This window comes from Talpa occidentalis, unplaced genomic scaffold (assembly GCF_014898055.3).
Source record: "Talpa occidentalis isolate TD23 unplaced genomic scaffold, MPIMG_talOcc4v2.1 talOcc4.13, whole genome shotgun sequence".
Taxonomy (NCBI): Eukaryota; Metazoa; Chordata; class Mammalia; order Eulipotyphla; family Talpidae; genus Talpa; species Talpa occidentalis.
In genome coordinates this window covers 11,854,773-11,875,087 of record NW_023601322.1, presented here as the reverse complement: position 1 = coordinate 11,875,087, position 20,315 = coordinate 11,854,773, and the positions used below count along the sequence as shown (strand labels likewise).

General features: G+C 44.0%; 1 protein-coding gene across 6 annotated transcripts in view; it reads left to right on the top strand.

The window, feature by feature from the left end:
* NEDD4L (NEDD4 like E3 ubiquitin protein ligase) overlaps positions 1-20,315 on the top strand; it is a 301,987-nt gene that overhangs the window by 239,037 nt on the left and 42,635 nt on the right. For 5 of the 6 annotated variants that reach the window (XM_054694014.1, XM_037508467.2, XM_054694015.1 and 2 more), the window contains 8 exons: positions 430-565; positions 1,645-1,821; positions 4,752-4,826; positions 6,408-6,467; positions 11,231-11,362; positions 11,880-11,999; positions 13,071-13,268; positions 19,120-19,197. In XM_054694014.1, the coding sequence (XP_054549989.1) occupies positions 430-565; positions 1,645-1,821; positions 4,752-4,826; positions 6,408-6,467; positions 11,231-11,362; positions 11,880-11,999; positions 13,071-13,268; positions 19,120-19,197 (976 nt within the window). The remainder of the gene's footprint in view (positions 1-429; positions 566-1,644; positions 1,822-4,751; positions 4,827-6,407; positions 6,468-11,230; positions 11,363-11,879; positions 12,000-13,070; positions 13,269-19,119; positions 19,198-20,315) is intronic. The other variant, XM_037508470.2, reaches the window with a different exon arrangement.

The window sequence follows — 20,315 nt, the reverse complement described above, 5'->3', positions numbered from 1 at the left end:
ATGGATACAAGAACTGGGGTATAGGCCAGAGGTGTGGGGTTTAAGAGGATTCACCAAAGACAGAGTGGGGAGCAGAACAGGCAGAGTGACTAAAATACACTGCTGAGGGGAGCAGCAGGCAAGACAGGAGAGGTCTGCTGCGCCATGTGGGCAGCTCCCTGCCTGGGGATTGAACTCATGTTGCAGAAGCTGCGGACAACTTCACAGTGCTATGCCTAACCCCTTGTGCAACCAGGGAGGCCTGAACCTAGACTTAATCTTTGGCCAAGACCAAGTGAACAAATGCTCCTGTGCTGTGGCCAGGTTCCTAGCAGGGTGTAACTCAGGAGCACCGGCTTCAGGCTAGGCCTAGGCCCCTGGTGAGTGTTGGACTGCAGTTGAAGGGCTGTTAACAACACTGGTTCTGCTCTCTCCTCCCTGCGCCCTCAGGGACGTGTCCTCCGAGTCGGACAGCAACATCAGGCAGATCAACCAGGAGGCCGCACACCGGCGCTTCCGCTCCCGTAGGCACATCAGCGAGGACCTCGAGCCTGAGCCCAGCGAGGGTGGCGGGGACGGCCCCGAGGTATGGCAGTTCCCATCCTGAGCTCTCCACGCTTCTTCTTTCCAAGCTGTCCAGCATTTATGTCATCATTTCTTCTCTCGTGGGCTCATAGATAATTGACAACCATAGGGGTATTAATCTAAACACTTCTTCTATATGCCATGTGTGATGAATACGTAGATCTTTATCGTTATAAAAGGGAATGACGTGATTTTTAGTATGGAAATCTTAAGATATTCTCACATTGTAGTTTATTTTCTCCTGGAATTAAATAACTTATTAAATGGCAACACAGTCATCATATTTGAGCAATTGAGTGAGTCTCTGTAACTCATTCAAATATAAGTTTTTACTAAGTGGTTTTGGCACTGTGAAAGAGATTTATTTTGCCAAGAAAATACAAACTTGGGTGAAAAGAAGTATTTGTAATTTTCCCCTTCAGTGTGTATGATATATTACCAGGGAGGAAATTATGATTGAGCAACAAATTGGCCACTACCGAAATTTCCTTGCTGTCTTAACTCTATTCACGTACTAAAAATCTGTTCCTCCTAGATGGTATCCTAGGAAGATCATTCAAAAAATGTCCCAGTGGTCAAAAATGGAAAGAAAGAAAAAGGATGTTAAAAAAAAAATGATTCCATAATAAATTTACTAGAAGTTACTTTGTACCCATGCTTAATTACAGCTCATATCATCTCTGCTTTTTCATTGTGACTCCTTGGTAATCAGAATAAAAGAAAATCCATGAAGATGATGAATGAGCTCCTGAGCATGCTTTTTAACCCTCTGCTCAGAGAGGTGTTATTAAGTGCTTAAAAGCACAGCCCCTGGAACCAGACTTCCTTGGTTCAAGTCCTGCCCCTGCCACTCCCTGAAGCTCTATCTACTCTATTAACCTTGGGCAAGTTACTGTGGGAGCCTCAGTTTCCTCATCTCTTAATTAGGGTAGTAGTCGTCTCTCCCTGGTTGAGAAGTTGTATGCTCAGTAAATGTTAATTACAGTGATCATAATGGTTATTATTGTATGTTTTTGTTTGGGGTGTGTGGAGAGGATCCCTAGTTCCTAGCATTAACCCCAATGTCTCATTCTTTAATAGCCTTGGGAGACCATTTCAGAAGAAGTGCATAGCACTGGAGACTCCCTCAGTCTGGCACTGCCCCCACCGCCAGCTTCCCCTGTGTCCCGGACCAGCCCTCAGGAGCTGTCTGAGGAGCTGAGCAGAAGGCTTCAGATCACCCCAGACTCCAATGGCGAGCAGTTCAGTTCTTTGATTGTGAGTCATGGTCTTTTCTAGATTGAGAAGATGAGTGAATATTTTTATCATGTTTGTTGTGTTAGGAGAATCTCATATATAAATAATGACCAAGGGTCTTCCAACTCCCAGATAAGGTCCTCCTTCCTGTGGAGAAACAGGAATATTTAAAAGTTAGTACAAGCTGGTGAGACTTTTTTGATTTATAAAGATCTCCAGGAACTAGGACTACAGGACTTCTATAATTATCCACTTGAACCTGGTAGAATTTCTTTTCCTTGCTAAAGACTCATAAGTGCCACCTTCATCTCAAAGGTGGTGTTTCCACTGGGACTTAGGACATGCCACACCTCTTAAGTCCTACCCTGTGTTTCATCATTCACTTTTCACAGATAGAGGAACGATATTTAAGTGACCCATCCAAGACAAAGGTAGAAGACAGGAGGTATCTCCTAAGTCCCAGAGTCCAAATCCTTTAGATTTGGCTTCTCAGCCATAAAGAGTACTCTTTCCAGAAGCTTCAGATGGGGATAACCCCAGCTGAGAAGCAGCAGAATCAACCATAAAGACCTCTGTGTTTGATCATATAAAACTGCAGGAAGAGCCCATCGAAAATTTCTACTTGTGCGTAAAATCAGGAAACAAATGCAGTTTCAGTGTTTCTTGAGAAATTATACTTAAAGATGTGCTATAGTAAATGATGGTGTTCACACTGCTGAAAATGGGTTACTAGCACAATAGCCATTATTACAGCCAAGTCAACTGTAAAAGCAAGTAAGTACTCACAAAATTGCTACTCCTTCATCGACGGTGTTTTTATTTAAAAAGATACGATTGGCCCATATTATATGAGTTGTAGTGATTACTCAGTTAATGTGGTTTCATATTAAAATGCGATGAATGTTTTTCAGAAAGAGAAATACTGCTGAGATGAAAATTTAGTAAAAGGGCAGGAAAAAAGATCTCACATATGGTATATTTGAATTGGTAAGACTGTTGCTATGGAAACAACATAAGCAGTGAAGCCATATATTTAAAACACATAAGAGGAAGAAAAAGCACTGTGAGAACCATAGCAATTCTACACCTTTAGTCTACCAAGTGAAAATTCATCATTTTCTTCAGCATGAATATTAAGTTAGCATCTCTAGTTATGTATCTAGGGAGTTCCTACATTTAGTTGTTGTGGAGCCATAAAATCACTTTAAAATCCAAGTCCAAGTGTCAGTATTATTTTAAGGTTGTGTTCTTGAAGTCTGGTTCAACTGACAAAGAAAGAGTGCTTAGAAAAGAGGAGAAAACAGAACTTGTCTGCAGTCAAGCTCATCAGGGTCCCTCTGCACAGGACAATAGCATGAGATCTTACTAAAGAATGACTCCTTGTGCTGACCTTCATGCACAGGGACGCACGGCCCCCATCAGCACACACTTTTGACTTATTTTGCCTTGACCTTATCCCATTTATCGTTGCAAAATACTTAAGATGAGTATATGCTAAGACTTTTCCTATGGATGGGCCTCTTGCTATTTGACACCTGACTGGCTGCTTTTCTCTGACTGGATCTTTGACACTTTTTTTAACCACATAAATCAATGCAAACAAGTGAGAGGAACATCAAGCATTATACCATTACTTGATTTTTTTTTTTAATCTTAATTTCTCTATTTTCCTTCATTGCCATTCTGGACAACTCAACACTGGTCGGAAGCTAAAGTTACAAATAAATGCCTGGCCCTTGAGGAGTAGCACGTGATTATGTTTGAGTCCCTCTAGACATAGACTCCAACTCAGTCGATGGGAATAAAATTCAATAAATGTTTAATAATCATCAATCAATACCTCTAGACGTATCACAGTAAAATTTACCGAGAGGCAGAATACAAGGCTGCTAGCTTCTCATTTCCATCACTGTGGCCTGCTTGGTGGCCTGCTGGGTCACCTCTCCCATTTGGGCCTCCTCTTATTTTATTTTTTTGAAGATTTATTTATTTATTTACCACTGGGTACAGTCAGAAGCACAGGAAGGTGAGAGAATTCACCCGAGCCAGAGTGGGGAACAGAACAGGCAGACTGACGAAATATACTGGTGAGGCGAGCAGCGGGAGTGGCAGGAGAGGTCTGCTGCTCCATGTGGGTCCCTCTCCGGTGGCTGGGGATCGAACTGGCACTGCAGAGGCTGTGGGCAGCTTCGCAGCCCAGTGCTCAACCGCTGCGCCACCAAGGGAGACCCAACCTCCTCTTATTTTAGCTGTTTCTATGTAAGGACCAATCAAAATGCCAAGTTTGCGTAAGACCTTGAGAACTTATATATATAAAATATTTTTTTTATATATATATATATAAAATATTCTTTTCTTACATTGTTGTTCATTTTTATACAGTAGTTGTACTGAGGTGTAGTCCCCATAGTTGTCATGCTACCATTTCACCTGTGAGTCATCACTATAGCCCCTTGTGTGCCTCTTTCCCCTGTTTTGATCCCCTTCCCTTGCTCTATGCCTCAGATCTGTGATCAGTGTGCTAGTTTTGTCTTTTTTCTTGACCTTTTGCTTGGTTTCTCTATATCCCACATATAAACGAGACCATCCTATATTTATCTTTTTCCTTTTGACTTACTTAGAGTAGCATAATCCCTTCCAGCTCCTCAGAACACTAAAAATGGATCTACCATATGATCCAGCGATTCCTCTCCTAGGAACCTACCCAAAGAACACAAAAACACTTAATTTGAAAGGAAACCTGCTCTCCTATGTATATGGCAGCACCATTTACAATAGACACGGGGACCTTGGATGCAAGGAGTTGTCACTCTAAAAAGGGGATGTTTCATTTCATTACCTCCTGAATTCCCAGTGGGGATAGGGTAGAGTGGTTGGTAGGTGCTTTTCTAATCCATGACCATGTTTCTGAGGCTGTGTTTTCTCGATGCCCCTGTCTGCCCTCCCTACAGCAGCGGGAGCCGTCCTCACGCCTGCGGTCCTGCAGTGTCACCGACGCCGCCGCCGACCAGGTGCACCTTCCACCGGTAACACCTCAATTCCAGCCCTTGGTTGGCTCTTTGGGTTTCTATTTAAAATCATTTGGGCTACTGAGGAAGAGTTTTTCCTGTGTGCACCCATTTACCATTGAAACAAGACGTCTACAGTTTCCTAGAAAATTGCCTAAGGGCAGTGGATTTCCAGTACACAGAGTTGTTACTGTACCAAAGTCTCTGAAATACTTACATCTTTGCCTTAGTTTTCCACCCAAATTAATGCCAGTATTGATGTGCTCACTTGACCCAAGTTGCTTAACTGAAAATGTACATTAATGATTTCTTCTAAAAAAAAAAACCAAAAAACTCATTTTGTCACTAAAACTGTGCTCTGATGGCCTGGCTTCAGAACATGGCGCCCCTTTAAACAGGAAGAACTCTTCCAGGTTGGCAGTGAATGTGCCTCTCCGTTACTAATGACTTTAACTCTTAACCCCACAACCCCTCTGTGCCTTCTCTGTAAAGGCAGCTCTTCTCACTAAAATACTGGCTGCAATTTGTTCCCATTCCCCCACTGTTTCACAAGTTGCAGCAAATATGAAAGGGTAAGGGGTATTTGAGCCTAGAGGAGAAAGACAACATTGAGTATTCAAATTAGAAGCCTGACTTGCTCTGCCTCCAGAGATGTGCGGTGTATGTGTTAAAATGAAGATATTTTAAGTAAATTTCTTTCTTCTTTTGGAGGAGAAAAATGTGAATGTGGGTTTAGTGTGTTCACCTGGATGTTTTATACCTTGACCAGTTTTTGTTTTATGCCTACAAATCCTGGATCATTCTTATCGCTGATACTTTCTTATGTATGAAAGCAGCTGGAGAAGAATGCTTCAGTTCTTGCAATCAATGTCTTCCCTATCTTGTGCATTTTTGCTCAACTTAAGAGGATATTTCTGCCTGGGCTGTTTAGTGTTCTCTATTTTCAAGATGAACTAATGAACTATGTCAAGATTGAACTAATACATTAGTCAAATGAATAAACCAAATTAGACTCCGTTGCTTCTGGCCTCAAATGGGCTGTTGACGAGGTGTCCTTTCTGGACCAGTTTAGCTCACACCTCACCTCCCCAGACAACACAGCAATCGGCACGGGCGGGAACTCCTCAACCTAATGATTTTGTGGCTTTCCTCTACAATGAATGGCACGCTTTCCTTTTCAAAATCAGTGTTGATTTGATTTACCAAAGAGCTCACTGTCCTGGAAACTGATGATTCCTCCCTTTTCCTGGACTGCTGTAGCTGGGACTTCACTGATCACCCGCGGCCTCTTGAAGTTTGAGTTTAGCAGATTTAAGAATCTGCAAATTATTTAACCCATGGGCAGCTCACATTACTGAGGCTGTGTGTGGTTTCCCGCATCAGGGCCGCAGCCTGCACCTGTCTGTGGAGCAAGGATGCACACACTCCTCTTGGCCCCTGGTCGTCAGTGGTCACTCAGCTTTATTGGGACAGGGTGGCTTTCCAGGCCTCTGATTCGTGTGCCTGCCTGATTGTACCACAGCGGCCATGATTCCTAAGCCGCTGGGCAGTGGTGGTCTCCCGAAGTGCATTTCATTGATGTAAATTATCATTTAACAGCCCAGTGCCCTGGCTAGGAGAGCACGTTCCTCAACCGTCACAGGTGGTGAAGAGCCAACGGTAATGATGCCCTTGATCAAACATTAATGGCAAAGCTGTGGGTTGGTTTTAATATTTTGTACACTGGTGACTATGCTCTTCTCTTCCTTTTTGAAAAGATCAGTGTCTCTGTGCCAGAGAGCTGCATGTGTTTCTTATTTTAAACCTCTCCTGTTTGCACTGTTTAAAATTGGGTAAAAATTGAACAATTTTCAATCCCAGGTAGTGTTGATAGGAATAAGGTCGAGCTTTGGTTAAGTGTGTTTAATTGCACCATTTAAAATATATTTCTGCCTTTCAGGGTTTGTACCAGGTTAGCTTTTCCTGTTTGTCAGCTGCTGGAGTAAAGTCATTGGGTTGCAAGAGAATCAGAAAAGCCCCAGGGATCGCGTGCAGCGGCTCCTGTGGGTTGATTCTCTCTCAGTGGCGCTCCCGGCGTCCTCTCGTGCATTTCCTACAGCACATTAAACGCTGGGTTCAGTTGTCTGTATCACGAGAGTGAAATGGTGACATTTCTCTGCTATCAGGGATCTATGAACCCAGAAATGAAGAAAGGTTCATAGAACTTGGGGAACCGAGGGGGAAGTATAATTAAAACAAATAAAAGGTTTAGAAAAAATGGTCTTTCAGCCAACTGTTAGTCTTATCATTTGTTATTTTATGTAATTTCTAGTGTTCATGTTTGTGGGTAACTTGGATTTGACTATTTTAATTGCCTGTTTTCTATTTGATCCCCAGAGACAGGGTAGCTTATAATTTATGTTTTGAGCTGTTGTAGCTATTTGAAGAATTTCCTTATTGTTCCATCTTTGTTATGTTATAACATACTTGAGAATACTTTTGAATTCATATACAACTGCCGGTTTCTCTGCATGATGTGGATGATTTAAAGAAACAGTGTCATCATGTTAGAATTTAATGCTCAACATTGTAAACACGAAAATCAAATGGGCAGTAAGCAAATATCAACCCAGTATATGTATTGAGCTGCTGGGATGTATGTGGAAGGTGTATATGTATGTGATGGCTCAGCCAGGCTCAGACTCCAGTAGAATTCAAGAAATGCCCAAGTCCTGTGAAACAGTAGTTCTGCAGGATGAGGCTGCAAGGTGGGTGGATCACCCCATGAAATTATATTAATAGAACTCAGTGTTGGGGAACATCCTCTGCCATCCATTTTTGCATTTTATTGGCCTGCAGTTAGTGTGGGATGTGGTGATAGTGGATGATATTAAATGACAGGATGAGCTGAGTTCTGATGGTCCTGGGCTCCACAGTGACCTACCTGGCGGCGCAGAGTGACCAGGCTGAATGCCGTCCTGCGTGGCCAACACCACAGACTCTTTCTTGTCGCCTGGACTCCTCCCATGAATGAATTTTTTTTAATGAGTTTGCTTTTATTTTTAAAAGCCAGGTCACAGTCCATGAATGTTTTACCTCCTGTGTACTGCCTGGCTACCTGGCAGTCTTTTGGCTGCAGTAAGCTCACTTATTATGGCTACCTTAGAAATGTAGATAAGTCTGAAAGTATCACATCTGTTTCTTTCCCACCCCACCCCATCCCTACTCAAGAATGCCTTTCTCTCTGTTTTCCAAGTCCAGCCCTCACTGTTGCTTTCCTCTGTGCCTCCTCCCTGCCCCGCTCATGTGCCATCTCATGCTGCAGCACCCCTGGGCTATGTCACCTCACGCCTTCCTCTGTGCTCTCACACACATGTGCATATGCACACACACACACAGAAAAACAGGGTGGCACATACTAGCAGCTTGATCTTCTTCACTGTAGTTGTTCCTCTGGGATGTGTTAGTAATTACATAATGTCATTCAGTAATGTGAACTTACCGCAATTTATATAACTTCCCCACACTGAAGAACACTCACCCCTTTCCCCCCCCAGGGCACCCCACACCACCTCACATTAACCATCCTGACATGCCTGTCTTCCCCTGGTGCTGCTTTTATTTCTGCAGTAAAATAAACAAACTCTCGTTCTCGCCTGCGGAACCACAGCCCTTTAGTTTACACAGATCTCTGCGTGTGGGTGTCACCCTCCAGCCGAGCCAGGATCCTTCCTGTGGGAGAAAGGGAGCGAGAGGAGCCTTTTGGTCTTTGCTGTGTGTACCCTAAAAGTGCAACGAGGGGAGCCCGATGGCAGAGTGTGAGCACTCGAGGATCTGAAAATTAATGCCAAGCTATTTACCACCTTTAAACCATATTGAAAGGCTTAACTATAAATGGGTTCTTCATTTTAATGTAAACACAGAGCCACTATGAAGTTCTAGCTCAGTGGCCATTTGGCCTTGTGGAACACAAGAGTATGTTCAGATGAGAAGCTGTGAAATGTTAAATTAACATTTAAAAACTCACAGCTTTTGTCTCTAGATGAATTAACTTGTCTTGAGGGAGTGTGCTATACACAAGCGTGCACACACACACACACACGCACACACACATGCATGCAGCATAGGGCTGAGCCACTTCATGCTCTGCCTGTGGAAGCTGAGTCCTGCCCCCACCCACGCTATGTGGGAAGCAGTATTTTGAATCATAAGTGGAATCCTCAGCACAGGTTGTTCTCCATGGTCATTTGGACAGAAATCTATAAAGAAGCACTTTAATAATACCGTCTTGTATAAATGGGGCTAGATGACAGGTTGCCAGTACAATTCTCAGCGGAAAGTGGAATGAATATTTTCATGAAATCCAATGTTTTTTGCATCACTCTTCAGTTTTCCAGAAAAGGATTAGGCCACTTAACGGTGGATCTGTGAAGGCAACCTGGTTGCTGGAATCCTGTATTGAAAATCACACAGCTTTAGAATTCAATTCTGCAATCATCTGTGACACATCTGAGTTATTTTAGTTTTCTAGTCTCCTCATAAATGTCCTTTCTAGGGTTGCTGTCACTGTAAAAATACCCTTTAGGTTTCCAGAATAGAATTTTCTGAAGGCATATCTAATTGCCTCTCCCAAAAATTAAATCTACAGGCAGGAGGAGAGCAACAGATTCCATTGAGTATTCTATTTAGCCACAGCATTTCAGTCATCACATAAACAACAGTAGGTCAAAGTTTGCTAGCATGCACTCTGCCAGAAATACTAATTGACTGCCAGCTTAGGTGACAACTGGGGTTGTGACTTGGTTCACAGAGTCCGTTTCAGCAGCGCCCTGATAGAATGCAGCCTGAAAGTAGCTCTTGGGTGCCACAGCTAGGGAAGGAGGGAGCGAGAGCTGTGGCGTATGTACGAATCCACCGTCATGGAGGGTCAAGTCTATGTGCAATGCTCCTGCTCTTGTTAAATCTCCACACCTAGATCCAAGACCCTGTAAGGTCACAGTCTGGAAATTATCATGGTGGGGACTTTGACCCTTTATCTGGAAAGATTCCAAGGAATAGTGGCAGCAGTTTCAGCACGAAGTTTCTTACAAGTGATCTAGCTTGGGCGGTGAGCTTGTTTTAGAAGTATCCATTGAAGCAGCTGCTTTGTGGTCCCAGTTTACTCTTTCTCTGGAATGTGCCTTTGCCCTCTCATGAAGTAGCACATTGAGCCTCTTTGGCTGTCACCCCCAAGTGACATGGTGGCATCCCCAATTGTGCTAATTCAAGGTCCTGGGGGGCACGGGAGTCTCTATACTGTGACCTCTTTGCCAAGGTACATAGTTTAAGTACATATGGGAGGGGCATGAGCCCGGGAAGGCACTGGGCTCAGGGAAGATTATCATCCTTGGCCTGTCAGCAGTGTCTGAAGATCCTAATTAGGGGTGATGGGACCCAAAAAGAGCGGCTTCCTTTTGTAACCTCACATTTGAGAGGCTTTTCCTGATGTTTGACCTCCTGCTTCTTCCACTCTCCCAAGAGCCCTGGAGGTGGTAGTTGTCTTCTTGTTCCAGAGCCCCCTCCCCTCCCCTAGACCAGCACCCTCACCCCTTTCCCAGGTGAAGGGCGTCTACTCCTACGGAACATCCAGGACAGCCCCCCTCAAGGACCCATGTCTTTGCCTCCAGTATGTCCACCCAGATGGCGTTTCTCACAAGCAGATGTCCCAGGAATCCTTTTGAGATCAAATTTGGACTATCCAAAGATAGTCGCTATACTGAACATGTCTCTAAACCCAGAAACTGCCTGTGCTTCATTCACCCTTTAAGGAGGTACTCAGGATGGAGAGACCGGGGTGAAAAACAGCAGTCACCAGGCTCTGCTGATCCTGTCCTCACGTGGCCTCCAGACCTCTAAGCTGACGTGGTTTAACCGGCCTTGTCTGACCACATGTCAGTGGTCTGAGCTCCTGGAGGGAAGACTCTGTTTTTCCCCCTGAAAGCTAACAGGATAGAGAATTTAGGAAGAGGCCATGACAGCATCCCTGAGGCAGCTGTATTGAGGGGAGAAACTGCCTGAGCCTCCCTGTCATGAACGTAACGCCTGACGGTGTGAAATACCTTTTGGTTCTCCACAGTTCAGCAGTGAAAGTCATTCATGGAACAGATGGCCGTGTGCTTCTCTTGCCCCATATCACATTAGCAAGGGTCCTCTCTGCATTAGACTTCAGGGCCTGAAACCAAGTTCTCTAAGAATATGGACCCCAAGGCTGTCTTGGGGTTCATTTCATGGTAGATTTGAAGCTGTTGGGAATCTAATGCTGTTTTCCAGACACATTTTCGGTACAAGTAGAATTAACTTACTTTGTCTAGAAAAGAGGAATTCTCTGGGTGTACATGACTTTATTAAACTGATCAGAAAACCAATGCAAGATATTAAATAATAATGATTTCTCACACAAACAGCCATCAGTGGCCTATGTACATACCACGCCGGGCCTCCCTTCAGGCTGGGAAGAGAGAAAAGACGCAAAGGGACGTACATACTATGTCAATCATAACAATCGAACCACAACTTGGACTCGGCCTATCATGCAGGTACGCGGATTGCCACCAACTTCAAATCCAGGCCACAGAAGCCGAGGTGTACATGAGCTTCCGGTCTTGGGGTTTCCGTATCGCTTTAGGGAACCCATATTTCAGAAAATTTGCCTCACAAAGAAAAGGCCTTCCATGAAGCCTAAGATTTTCCTAAGCAAGAATTTGGTCCCCAAATCAGTCTATCACTAGATACCTTTTTTAAAATGGGACGTGAAGGATATTTTCGAAGTGTAAGAGCCTAATTACCATATGTAGCTTCTCTCCGACCTCCCCCGCCCCTCCCCTTTTTTTATTCCAAGCCTAGTTTTTATGCTGGGTCAATGATTCATTTTTATTTCCCTTGAATGTGTTTCCCCATCAGCTCCCCCATTATTATGTGTCATCATTTCCTCCAGGCTTTATATAGGCCAGAGCTCCTATTAATGCTGTCTGTGGTGTTGTTAGGTCCTCAGTCCCAATCACATGCGCCAGGAGATCGTCACATGAAGCTAACTTGTTTTTGCCTCCAAAATAGCTTGCAGAAGATGGTGCCTCTGGATCCGCCTCAAACAGTAACAACCATCTAATCGAGCCCCAGATCCGCCGGCCTCGTAGCCTCAGCTCGCCAACAGTAACTTTATCTGCCCCACTGGAGGTGAGAAGGCTGCCTCGTCTACCTGGGGGTCCCCTCTCTCCTGTGACTTCTCACCCTCTCTTCTCTCTTAACTTGAACTTCCGTTTTGCAGCCACCTTCCTCTCTGGTCAGTCGTTGTGTCCGTGGTGAAGGGTGTTCTTGTGCAGCCCGACTACATGCTTCTCTGTCACCCAGTTAACATTCCTGGATTCCCACCTGATTCTCATTCTCATTTGGCTGAGGCCATGGTGACTTGTGCTGGATGTGGGCACTCTCTTCTCAGAACTTTCTCCATCCTTGTGTTTCGCTCCTTCTTGCCTGTCGACCTCATTCAAATCACATAGTAACTCTCCAGCACCAGTGCTTATCTTGAGTTTGACAACATAAGCTGTCGCTTTGATCATTTCTTTTCTTTCGACTGTAGGGTGTCCCATTGTGTGGGGTACGTGTTTCCGATGCATATCTGCATCTTACATCATGCTGGGCGGCTGCTTGTGCTCCCTGTTTGTGTGGTTTTGGGGCCATCCCTTAACCCCCAGTGTCAGAGTCAGAGCCGAAGAGTGAATGTTTGCTGTTCTAAACTTGACCATGTCTTGGAGGTGGCCGGGGTTTCTCTGTTCTCTGGGTATTTAAGGTGCTGCTAAGGGGATGGATAATGACCTTCTAGACTGTGCCATAAGTGCCGTGGGGACAACCGTGTGAATCCAGGCAGTTGTCTCCACTGCTGGAGGCTTTGCTTTCTGTGCTCTAAAAATGAGCAACCCATTCATTAGACTGTGAGCTCATTGAGAGCAGGGGCACGCTTTTCTCTGTAAGATCTCCAGCTGTAATGCTCAATATAGAGCAATGTTTTGGGTACATATCAATAAGTATCCAAGGGTGATGGTCATATGTGGGTAATGGTGCTGTGTGTTCAACCAGTAGAAGAATGTTAAAGTTGGATTGAATTAAGAGAAAATGAACAACTGAAGTGGGTTTCTAGGAGCTTCCTTGTCCCTCTCCATAGAGGAGCATTCGGTGATACCCAGGTGCATTTTGACACCTCTGGAATAGCGCGTGACAAGCATTCTAATGCTGGTTATTATTCCTTAGGGTGCCAAGGACTCACCCATACGTCGGGCTGTGAAAGATACCCTTTCCAATCCACAGTCCCCACAGCCATCACCTTACAACTCCCCCAAACCACAACACAAAACCACACAGAGCTTCCTGCCACCCGGCTGGGAAATGAGGATCGCGCCAAACGGCCGGCCCTTCTTCATTGACCATAACACAAAGACTACAACGTGGGTAAGGCTGCCGCTTTGACTCGGCTCCATTTTCATCGTGACGTCTGGCGTTAACTTCTTGATTTCCTTACTCAATAGCCACAGTTCTTAGGAATGTCTCTGCCTCTGAAGTGGGTCCCCTAGCCTGCATCTAGACTGTGCACGAAGGGGTTGGTGGGCGGGTGACTTGGGGGTACAGGGCAATGGTCACTGTGGGCAGTGAGATGAGGGGGTGCCCTTTCCTGGACAACTCCAGCTTGGACTAGTCACCTGTTGGGGGGACAGGTCATGCTCTGTATTGCTAGGATGTTGATGTTACTGGTTCAGATCTCATGATGCTGTAATTTTATTAGGAATTCTAATTTTTTTTTGTTACATTGGTTTTTCTTTGTCAGTTTCTTATTTCATTTTTATTGACATTTCCCCTCTCGGTTTGACTTTAGTTTTTCTGTTCACATCAGATTAGTTTTCACACTTCCCTGCTGCATTTCATCCCTTTAATTGTGGGTTAGTGGGTGTATGATGGGCTTGGATTGTAAATTTGGTAGCTCTTTTTGTGACCATTTTGCCTAGTTGATTTTTCTCGTCACACTGCTATTCTATGTATGTGCCCTGGAATCATGCATGGTTGTATTGACTTGAGCGAGATGAGATTTATCAAAGGTGACTGTGAAAAAAAAAAAAAAAAAGGTGACTGTGAATGTCTTTGTATTCCTGTCAGTTCTTCATGTCTCCAGCTGAATTAGTGGTGGTTTATGTTAAGTACATACAGTTCTCTTAAAATTCAGTGGCATTTTCTCCCATATGATCTGTAGACCTATAATTAAACTGAAATTAGTTCTCGTTTCTATTTCTGATGTTATGGGAGGTTGGTTTTTCTCCCTGGCCCTTATACCCCCATCTAGTTATCTGGGCACAAAGTACCTCAGTCCTCCTGTCTGTGCTACCTGCTTAGACCAAGACTGGTTGCTTGTGGTGATTGTCATTGGTCTTGGATTGGCAGTGAACACAGCCTCTAAATTCCCATTTTCTAGTGACTCCACCACACCACGTGTGTCCCCTGGAGGGCTGTGTCCAGAAAGAGGCCTGGCTCTGCATGACCTGGACTGTCCCTGGCATGTTAATTCAGGGCCTTGAGAATTGAACAAGATGGCCTGGAGGGCTTACTGTGTTAGGCCCAGGGGTGCTGAGGGGCCCCAAAGTTCTTGATTTCTCCTCAGGAAAGAATTCATGCAGGAGTCAGGATAGGTGGGTTAGAAATGAAGCTTTACTGTAGGTGAACGTGCGCACCCCAGAGAGTATGGGCAGACTCAGGAGCATCCTGCCTGGGGTCTGAAGGCTGCTGGTGTAAACATTTGCTTAGTTAAAGGGACCGGGGCTCACAGATGGGACCCTGAATGCTTTCAGCCACTTTTGCTTAATAAAAGGAGCAGGAATTTACAGACTGGGATGAGATTTGGCCAATTTTGTTTATCAAAAGCATCTGACCCTTAACATCCTAGTGATAAGATATAAGTTTTACTACTAGTGGCACCTGCTGTGAGATAAACTAGTAGGGTTTGAATCAAACTAGTAAGGTTTGAGTCACTTTGTTCTGAAATGTGCTAAGTTCCTGTTCTGCCTCAGCTCTCTTCACTCCTGTGGGTGGTGGTGCCCCAAGTCTCCAGGACTGAATTGTGGGCCTTGGGAGTGGGAGTTAACATTCTTTTTTCCTGCCCCCAGATGGCCACCCACACCCCCATGATAATGATATTAAAACATGCCGCCCATTTCCTAACACCCCTTGCTGAAAACCACTAAAAGTTCTTCCTATCTTGAAATAAAGGAAGCGCCTGTGCGGCCCTCATTTCGATCTGGTGCTGTTCATTTGGTGAATTCATAATTCCGTCTAAAGCATAGAACAGCAGGTAGGTTTTGTTTGACTCACCTTTCAGTCTGAGGATATTATTGTGGGTAAAATGAGCATAAAAAGGAGGCAAAGTACAGAGATGGGAAATAGAGTAAGATTAACTTAGAGCCCATGGTCCTTGCTAGGCTAGTGTGATCATTTCCATTTCCTCCGGTGCTCTGTGATTTCAAATTGTCAGCCAGAAATAGGAGCTCCAGACATGCGGGGGACACTGTAGTGGATGGGTCAGCGTATGGAGCCGCTGTGGCTTGCCAATATAAGCTATGATTTTAGTAATTTGAACTAGCTTAGTAATCAAATCCCCTAACGTTTTCAAGCCTTTCATGCCACAACTGCAGTGTAATTGCAGCTGGGCAGATATTATTTTAAAGAGCACTCGGTTTATTTATTGCCTGCATAGCTGCTGAATGAAATCTAGTTTGAATTTCCAGTTTTCCCTTTAACCCAGATACTTGTTAGGGACTAATTTGCTGATTTAAAATTTCAATTTGTTAAAATAACATTTTGTTGCTGCTGCTGCTGCTGCAAACCCTCTAGGTAACAGTTGGAAATTCCACAAGTTACTGCCTTTCTCCACTCAACTCAGGTGTGCTCACACTGCTGGGTTCTCTCTTCTAAACAACTGCAGATGCAAAACCCTCCCTGTGAAGTCATCCTCTAAATTGCCTGTTTATTTTGACAAAAAGATGGAGAAGCTGAAGGGTAATTTCCAACCTAGAGTCTGTTTTGGTTTGGGATTTGCGTTGTTTGTTTTTTTTAAAGAGAGAGTAAATGAGGGAGAACAGCACAGCTATGCTTAGATTTGATCATTATAATAGAAAAAGGAAGAAAAACTCGTAGGACAGGTTGACAATAATGAAAATGGTAACCGTGCCCCATCAACCAACTTGCCTTCGATTCTTGCACTAAGCAGAAGACGCAGGGGCAGATTTGGGGCTGACGTGGCTCGTGTATATGTCGATAGAGGAAAACTCCCTTTGAAGTCTATTTATAAAACACAGCCTTTCACACACACATCATGAAGGCAGTGTGCCAGCGAGCTCTCCAGCTCTCCGGGATAAGGTCTGACCAGTAAAGCAAATCACCATCACTTTGTCCCCACGTGGGTCTCCAGGGCCCTGGATGCTGCCCAAGAACCCCCGGGTGACAGGGGTCTGGAGAGACACTCTGTGTACCCCTTTCTTCTGCTAAGGAAGCAGCTCACAGCCTGTGTGTAAGAGTATATTTATGTCTTTTATAGGACAAAGCATTGGCTTATTTTTGTAGTGAGAAAGATTATACTTAATACAGCTTCAGGGTTTTTATTTCTGCTTAGGCCCAAACTAATAAAACTCCTGTAGCCTCAGCTTGGCGGTGGGTCTGTTCCTGGATGGAAAAAGCACAGTTGTTTTTTGAACCAGTTCACAGTCCCAAGTTTTATATATTTTTTAACGATACTGCTAGGAAACTTTTTGAAAAGATGTTGATCTTTGCCTTCTATTTTAAACCCTTTCTGCTTTTTTTGAGGGAAGTAATTGTGTGCAATGTTGAAATAACCACGACAGCATGAAGGAGTGCTAGTACTGTGCTAAGGAAAGGGAGAGAGAACCAAGTGTGTCTTGTGTGTTTTATCACTTTCTGTTCATGTCATTTGAGGCGAGTATCCCAGCTTATGCCAACCCTGGCTGCTCTTTACCTGCTCTGTCAGCTTGGGGTGCTGCCTCTTCTGTTGTTCCATAGGTTGGTGAGTTTAGTGGTGCCCACTAGACTTAGCTGTCAGGGCTTGATGGATGGCAGCTACTGACCTCATGTTGATTTTGTTGGTATATTAAACTAATACGATCCCCAAGGGCCAGTGGCCCTTACATTCGGAATCCTGGGTTTCCATGCAAAATGCAAAGCTTCTTTAACACACCTGTGAAACAGTTATTATATATAGTTCATACTCCTCTCCCCTACTCTTTTACCCAGCCCCTGGCATTTTCCTTTGAGCCTTTTTTTTTTTTTTAATTCTCTAAATCACCATCTCTTTACCCAAGGGCTGATGGTCCTTTGCAATGGCCTGCGTGATTCCCAGGCATGGCTGGCCTTGCATGTAGCATCCAGAAGCCCCTGCCTCCTTCACACCCCTTGCTTTCTCTAAGCCCAGCGAGGCCAGTGGTCCTTACATGGGAATTTGTAGGTGTGGCATGGCCTGTTCCAGCAGAGTTAGCCAGGACGGGGTAACTGCTGAGGAGTTCAGCGCTCTAAGTTTCTCCTCTGACCATGATTAACTATCACCAGTGTTTACCAGATTAGCACCTTCTTGGGCCTCCTAGATCCTAAATCTACTTAGTGCATCTGTTCACACTATGTATGTTCCAATATGAGACAGAGCACTGGACCTATTTGATGCCTCTGCTTATCCTTATAAAAAGTGTATTAGGTCAATATCTATTTCTAACAGCTAACATGATTTTTTTCCTTCAGTTAAAAAGTTTGCTATAGCTAACAGAAAACGAAAGTTGATTTTATTTTTTGTGATTTTTTTTTTTTTTTTTTTTTTTGGAGATTCTTGCCAGTTCCAAAAATCTAGCACTATGTGGTAGTCCACTGATAACTAACAGAATATACTGTTGATTTGGGGGTAACATTTTTGAAAGCTTTATTGAGTTATATCACACCATTAAATTCACCCATTTAAGATAGACAGTTGACTGGTTTTTGGACCCTCAAATATGCAATCATCAGGAAAATCAATTGTAGGGCATTTTCAGCACCTCCCAAAGAAGACCCCCATAACCATTAGCAGTCACTCCCATAAACTAGTAGATTTTTAATACAGTTTTGGGTTTTCTAGATATATAATCATATTTCAAAAAAAAAGAGTTTTATTGTTTTCCAGGTTTTATGCCTGTCACTGCATTTCCTCAAACTTGGGAAAATGATGGAACAGAAAAGATTTTTATAACTGGATAGCCACAAAGGCTTTAATATAACTGAAATAAACTTTTTATAAGGTTTTAAAGAGTTTTTATTAGTTCATTTTTAATTGTAGGCTTAGTTGATAGACAACGTGTAACACTGTTTGATCTTGTTTTCTAATCTTTTGAGTTTAAAATCTGAACACACTTGAATTGGGTCCAAGCGAGTGAGAGATAGCTCCCAGACGCTGGGTCAGAACCTTTGGGCAAATTCTTATCTGTTCTGAAGCTCCATTTTCTCATCTACAAAGCAGAGAGCGTGTGCCCAGCACACAGGACAGCTTCAAGATCTAAGTCTAACTGTTCTTTGTAAGTTTAAAGCATGAACCGAGATGCCCTGTTTTAGTTTTGTTGGTTCTCTGTCATCATATGAACCATATTCCTTGAGGAAAAACTTTTTGCAAAATTTTCAGTATTAAGAGATAAATGAGACTCCACAGAACCTAATCGAGAGTCTCAGGGCAAGCATAGTAGGGACGTGACTCTAAGTGACGAAGCCAGCTAACCCTGGGCCAGCACGGGACTTGGTAGTCAGCCCAAGTTCAGATTTTCTGCCTTAGTTCAAAAAAGAGTAGAAGGAGCGTAGGAAGCTCAGGTGCAAATGGAGACGCCAGCTGCCCTCAACTCCTCCAGAGCTCAGGATCCATAGGGAAATGTACAGCCTCTGTCCCTGCACCCTCTTGGGGAATGGAGCCCCCTCTTCACAGGTACCATCCTTCTGGGTTCCATAGTAACACCACTGGGGCCCTCCACCCCTTCACCTGCTCAAGGTCTCATCCCAAACAAATAGTTCACCTTTCTTTTAAATATTCTCGCTCTCCCACTTTCACCAAGGACAAGGAGGAAGAGTAGAATTTTTTTCGTGCGTTGATCAATCAGGCTTCCTGTACAAAGATGGCCCCCTGCCGCCCTGCAGCAGCAGCTGGGGTGCCTGGAACACAGAGCTCCAGATGGGAAGGAGCCAGTGACTGCACACAGACAGTCCCTCTTAACATCATCTGCCTTTTACATTTTTCTTGCAGGAAGATCCGCGCCTGAAATTTCCAGTCCATATGCGGTCAAAGGCATCTTTAAACCCCAATGACCTTGGCCCTCTTCCTGTGAGTACACTGTAGACATGGACCAGTCTGAAGATGTTTATTTAATTCATCTGCCTATGGTTGATGGAGAGGTTCTGTGACCTTCTCTTTCTCCAGGCACTTTGGGTCCCCTTGTTTTGTAATTTCTTAACTGGGTGTACAGCTGAATCCTAGTAGTACACACTGTTCTCACTACACCCGGTACTGTGAAGAGGTTTCCGAATTGCTAACTGCTCGGGGAAGGTAGAGCTTGAAATGAGGTGTAAAAGGCATTCTCTATAGGTGGGAATTTGAGCAGCATGCATTTATTTCGTAACTTAGCAACCTCTGAGTTCCATCCGTATCGCTGATTTAGTCATAGGGACAAAAATATTGAAACCAGTGGGAGAAAAAGGCATACATAATCACAGGAGCTTCTACCAGTCATGTCGTCTGAAGATATTTTCAGTTTTTTTCCTTTGTGATAACTTTATAAATCTGTTGGGTTTTTCTTTTTTTAATCAGTTTGTTCTCTTTTGGAGGCTGAGTGAGAGTTGAACTATTTACTCCAACTTGGATTTTGAATGAAACTTTGACCAGGCATCCTCCATGTCCCACCGTCAATAAAGAAAAGGCTTTATGGGGTAGGAAGGGGGGAACTTGAAGGCTATTTTAAATGGAAGGATGCTGGTGCTTGGGGATTGCTGTCCAAGCCTAAGAACTTATCTGTTCCCTGTTTATTGTATACTGTGGCAAAATTTAAAGCTTCAAAGATTAGGACTCAATCTCCATTCACCAGGCTATACAAATACCCCTCATTTTCCACATCAGTTTGGTTCCTGGATTTAAAAAGAAGGATCCCAGAGCATGTCTGAGGGGTTTCAAATGTGTCAGGTATGAGCTATTGATGTACTGGAGCCTGGTTTCAGGGAGCAAGTCAGCACAGCGAAGATAATAAAAGCCGACCTGTCTTGTCTTCAAAAGATCATCCAAATCCATTTGGTTCCTGAGTCTAAATAGTGAAGGACCCCAACAGAGAATGCCAAAAGGAGATAGTTCAACCCCTGATGATGTGGCTAAAGCAGCTGTCCCTAACATCTTACATTAACCTCCTCCTCCCTTGAACGCTCAGTAAATTCATTAAATGAGCTAGTCAACCC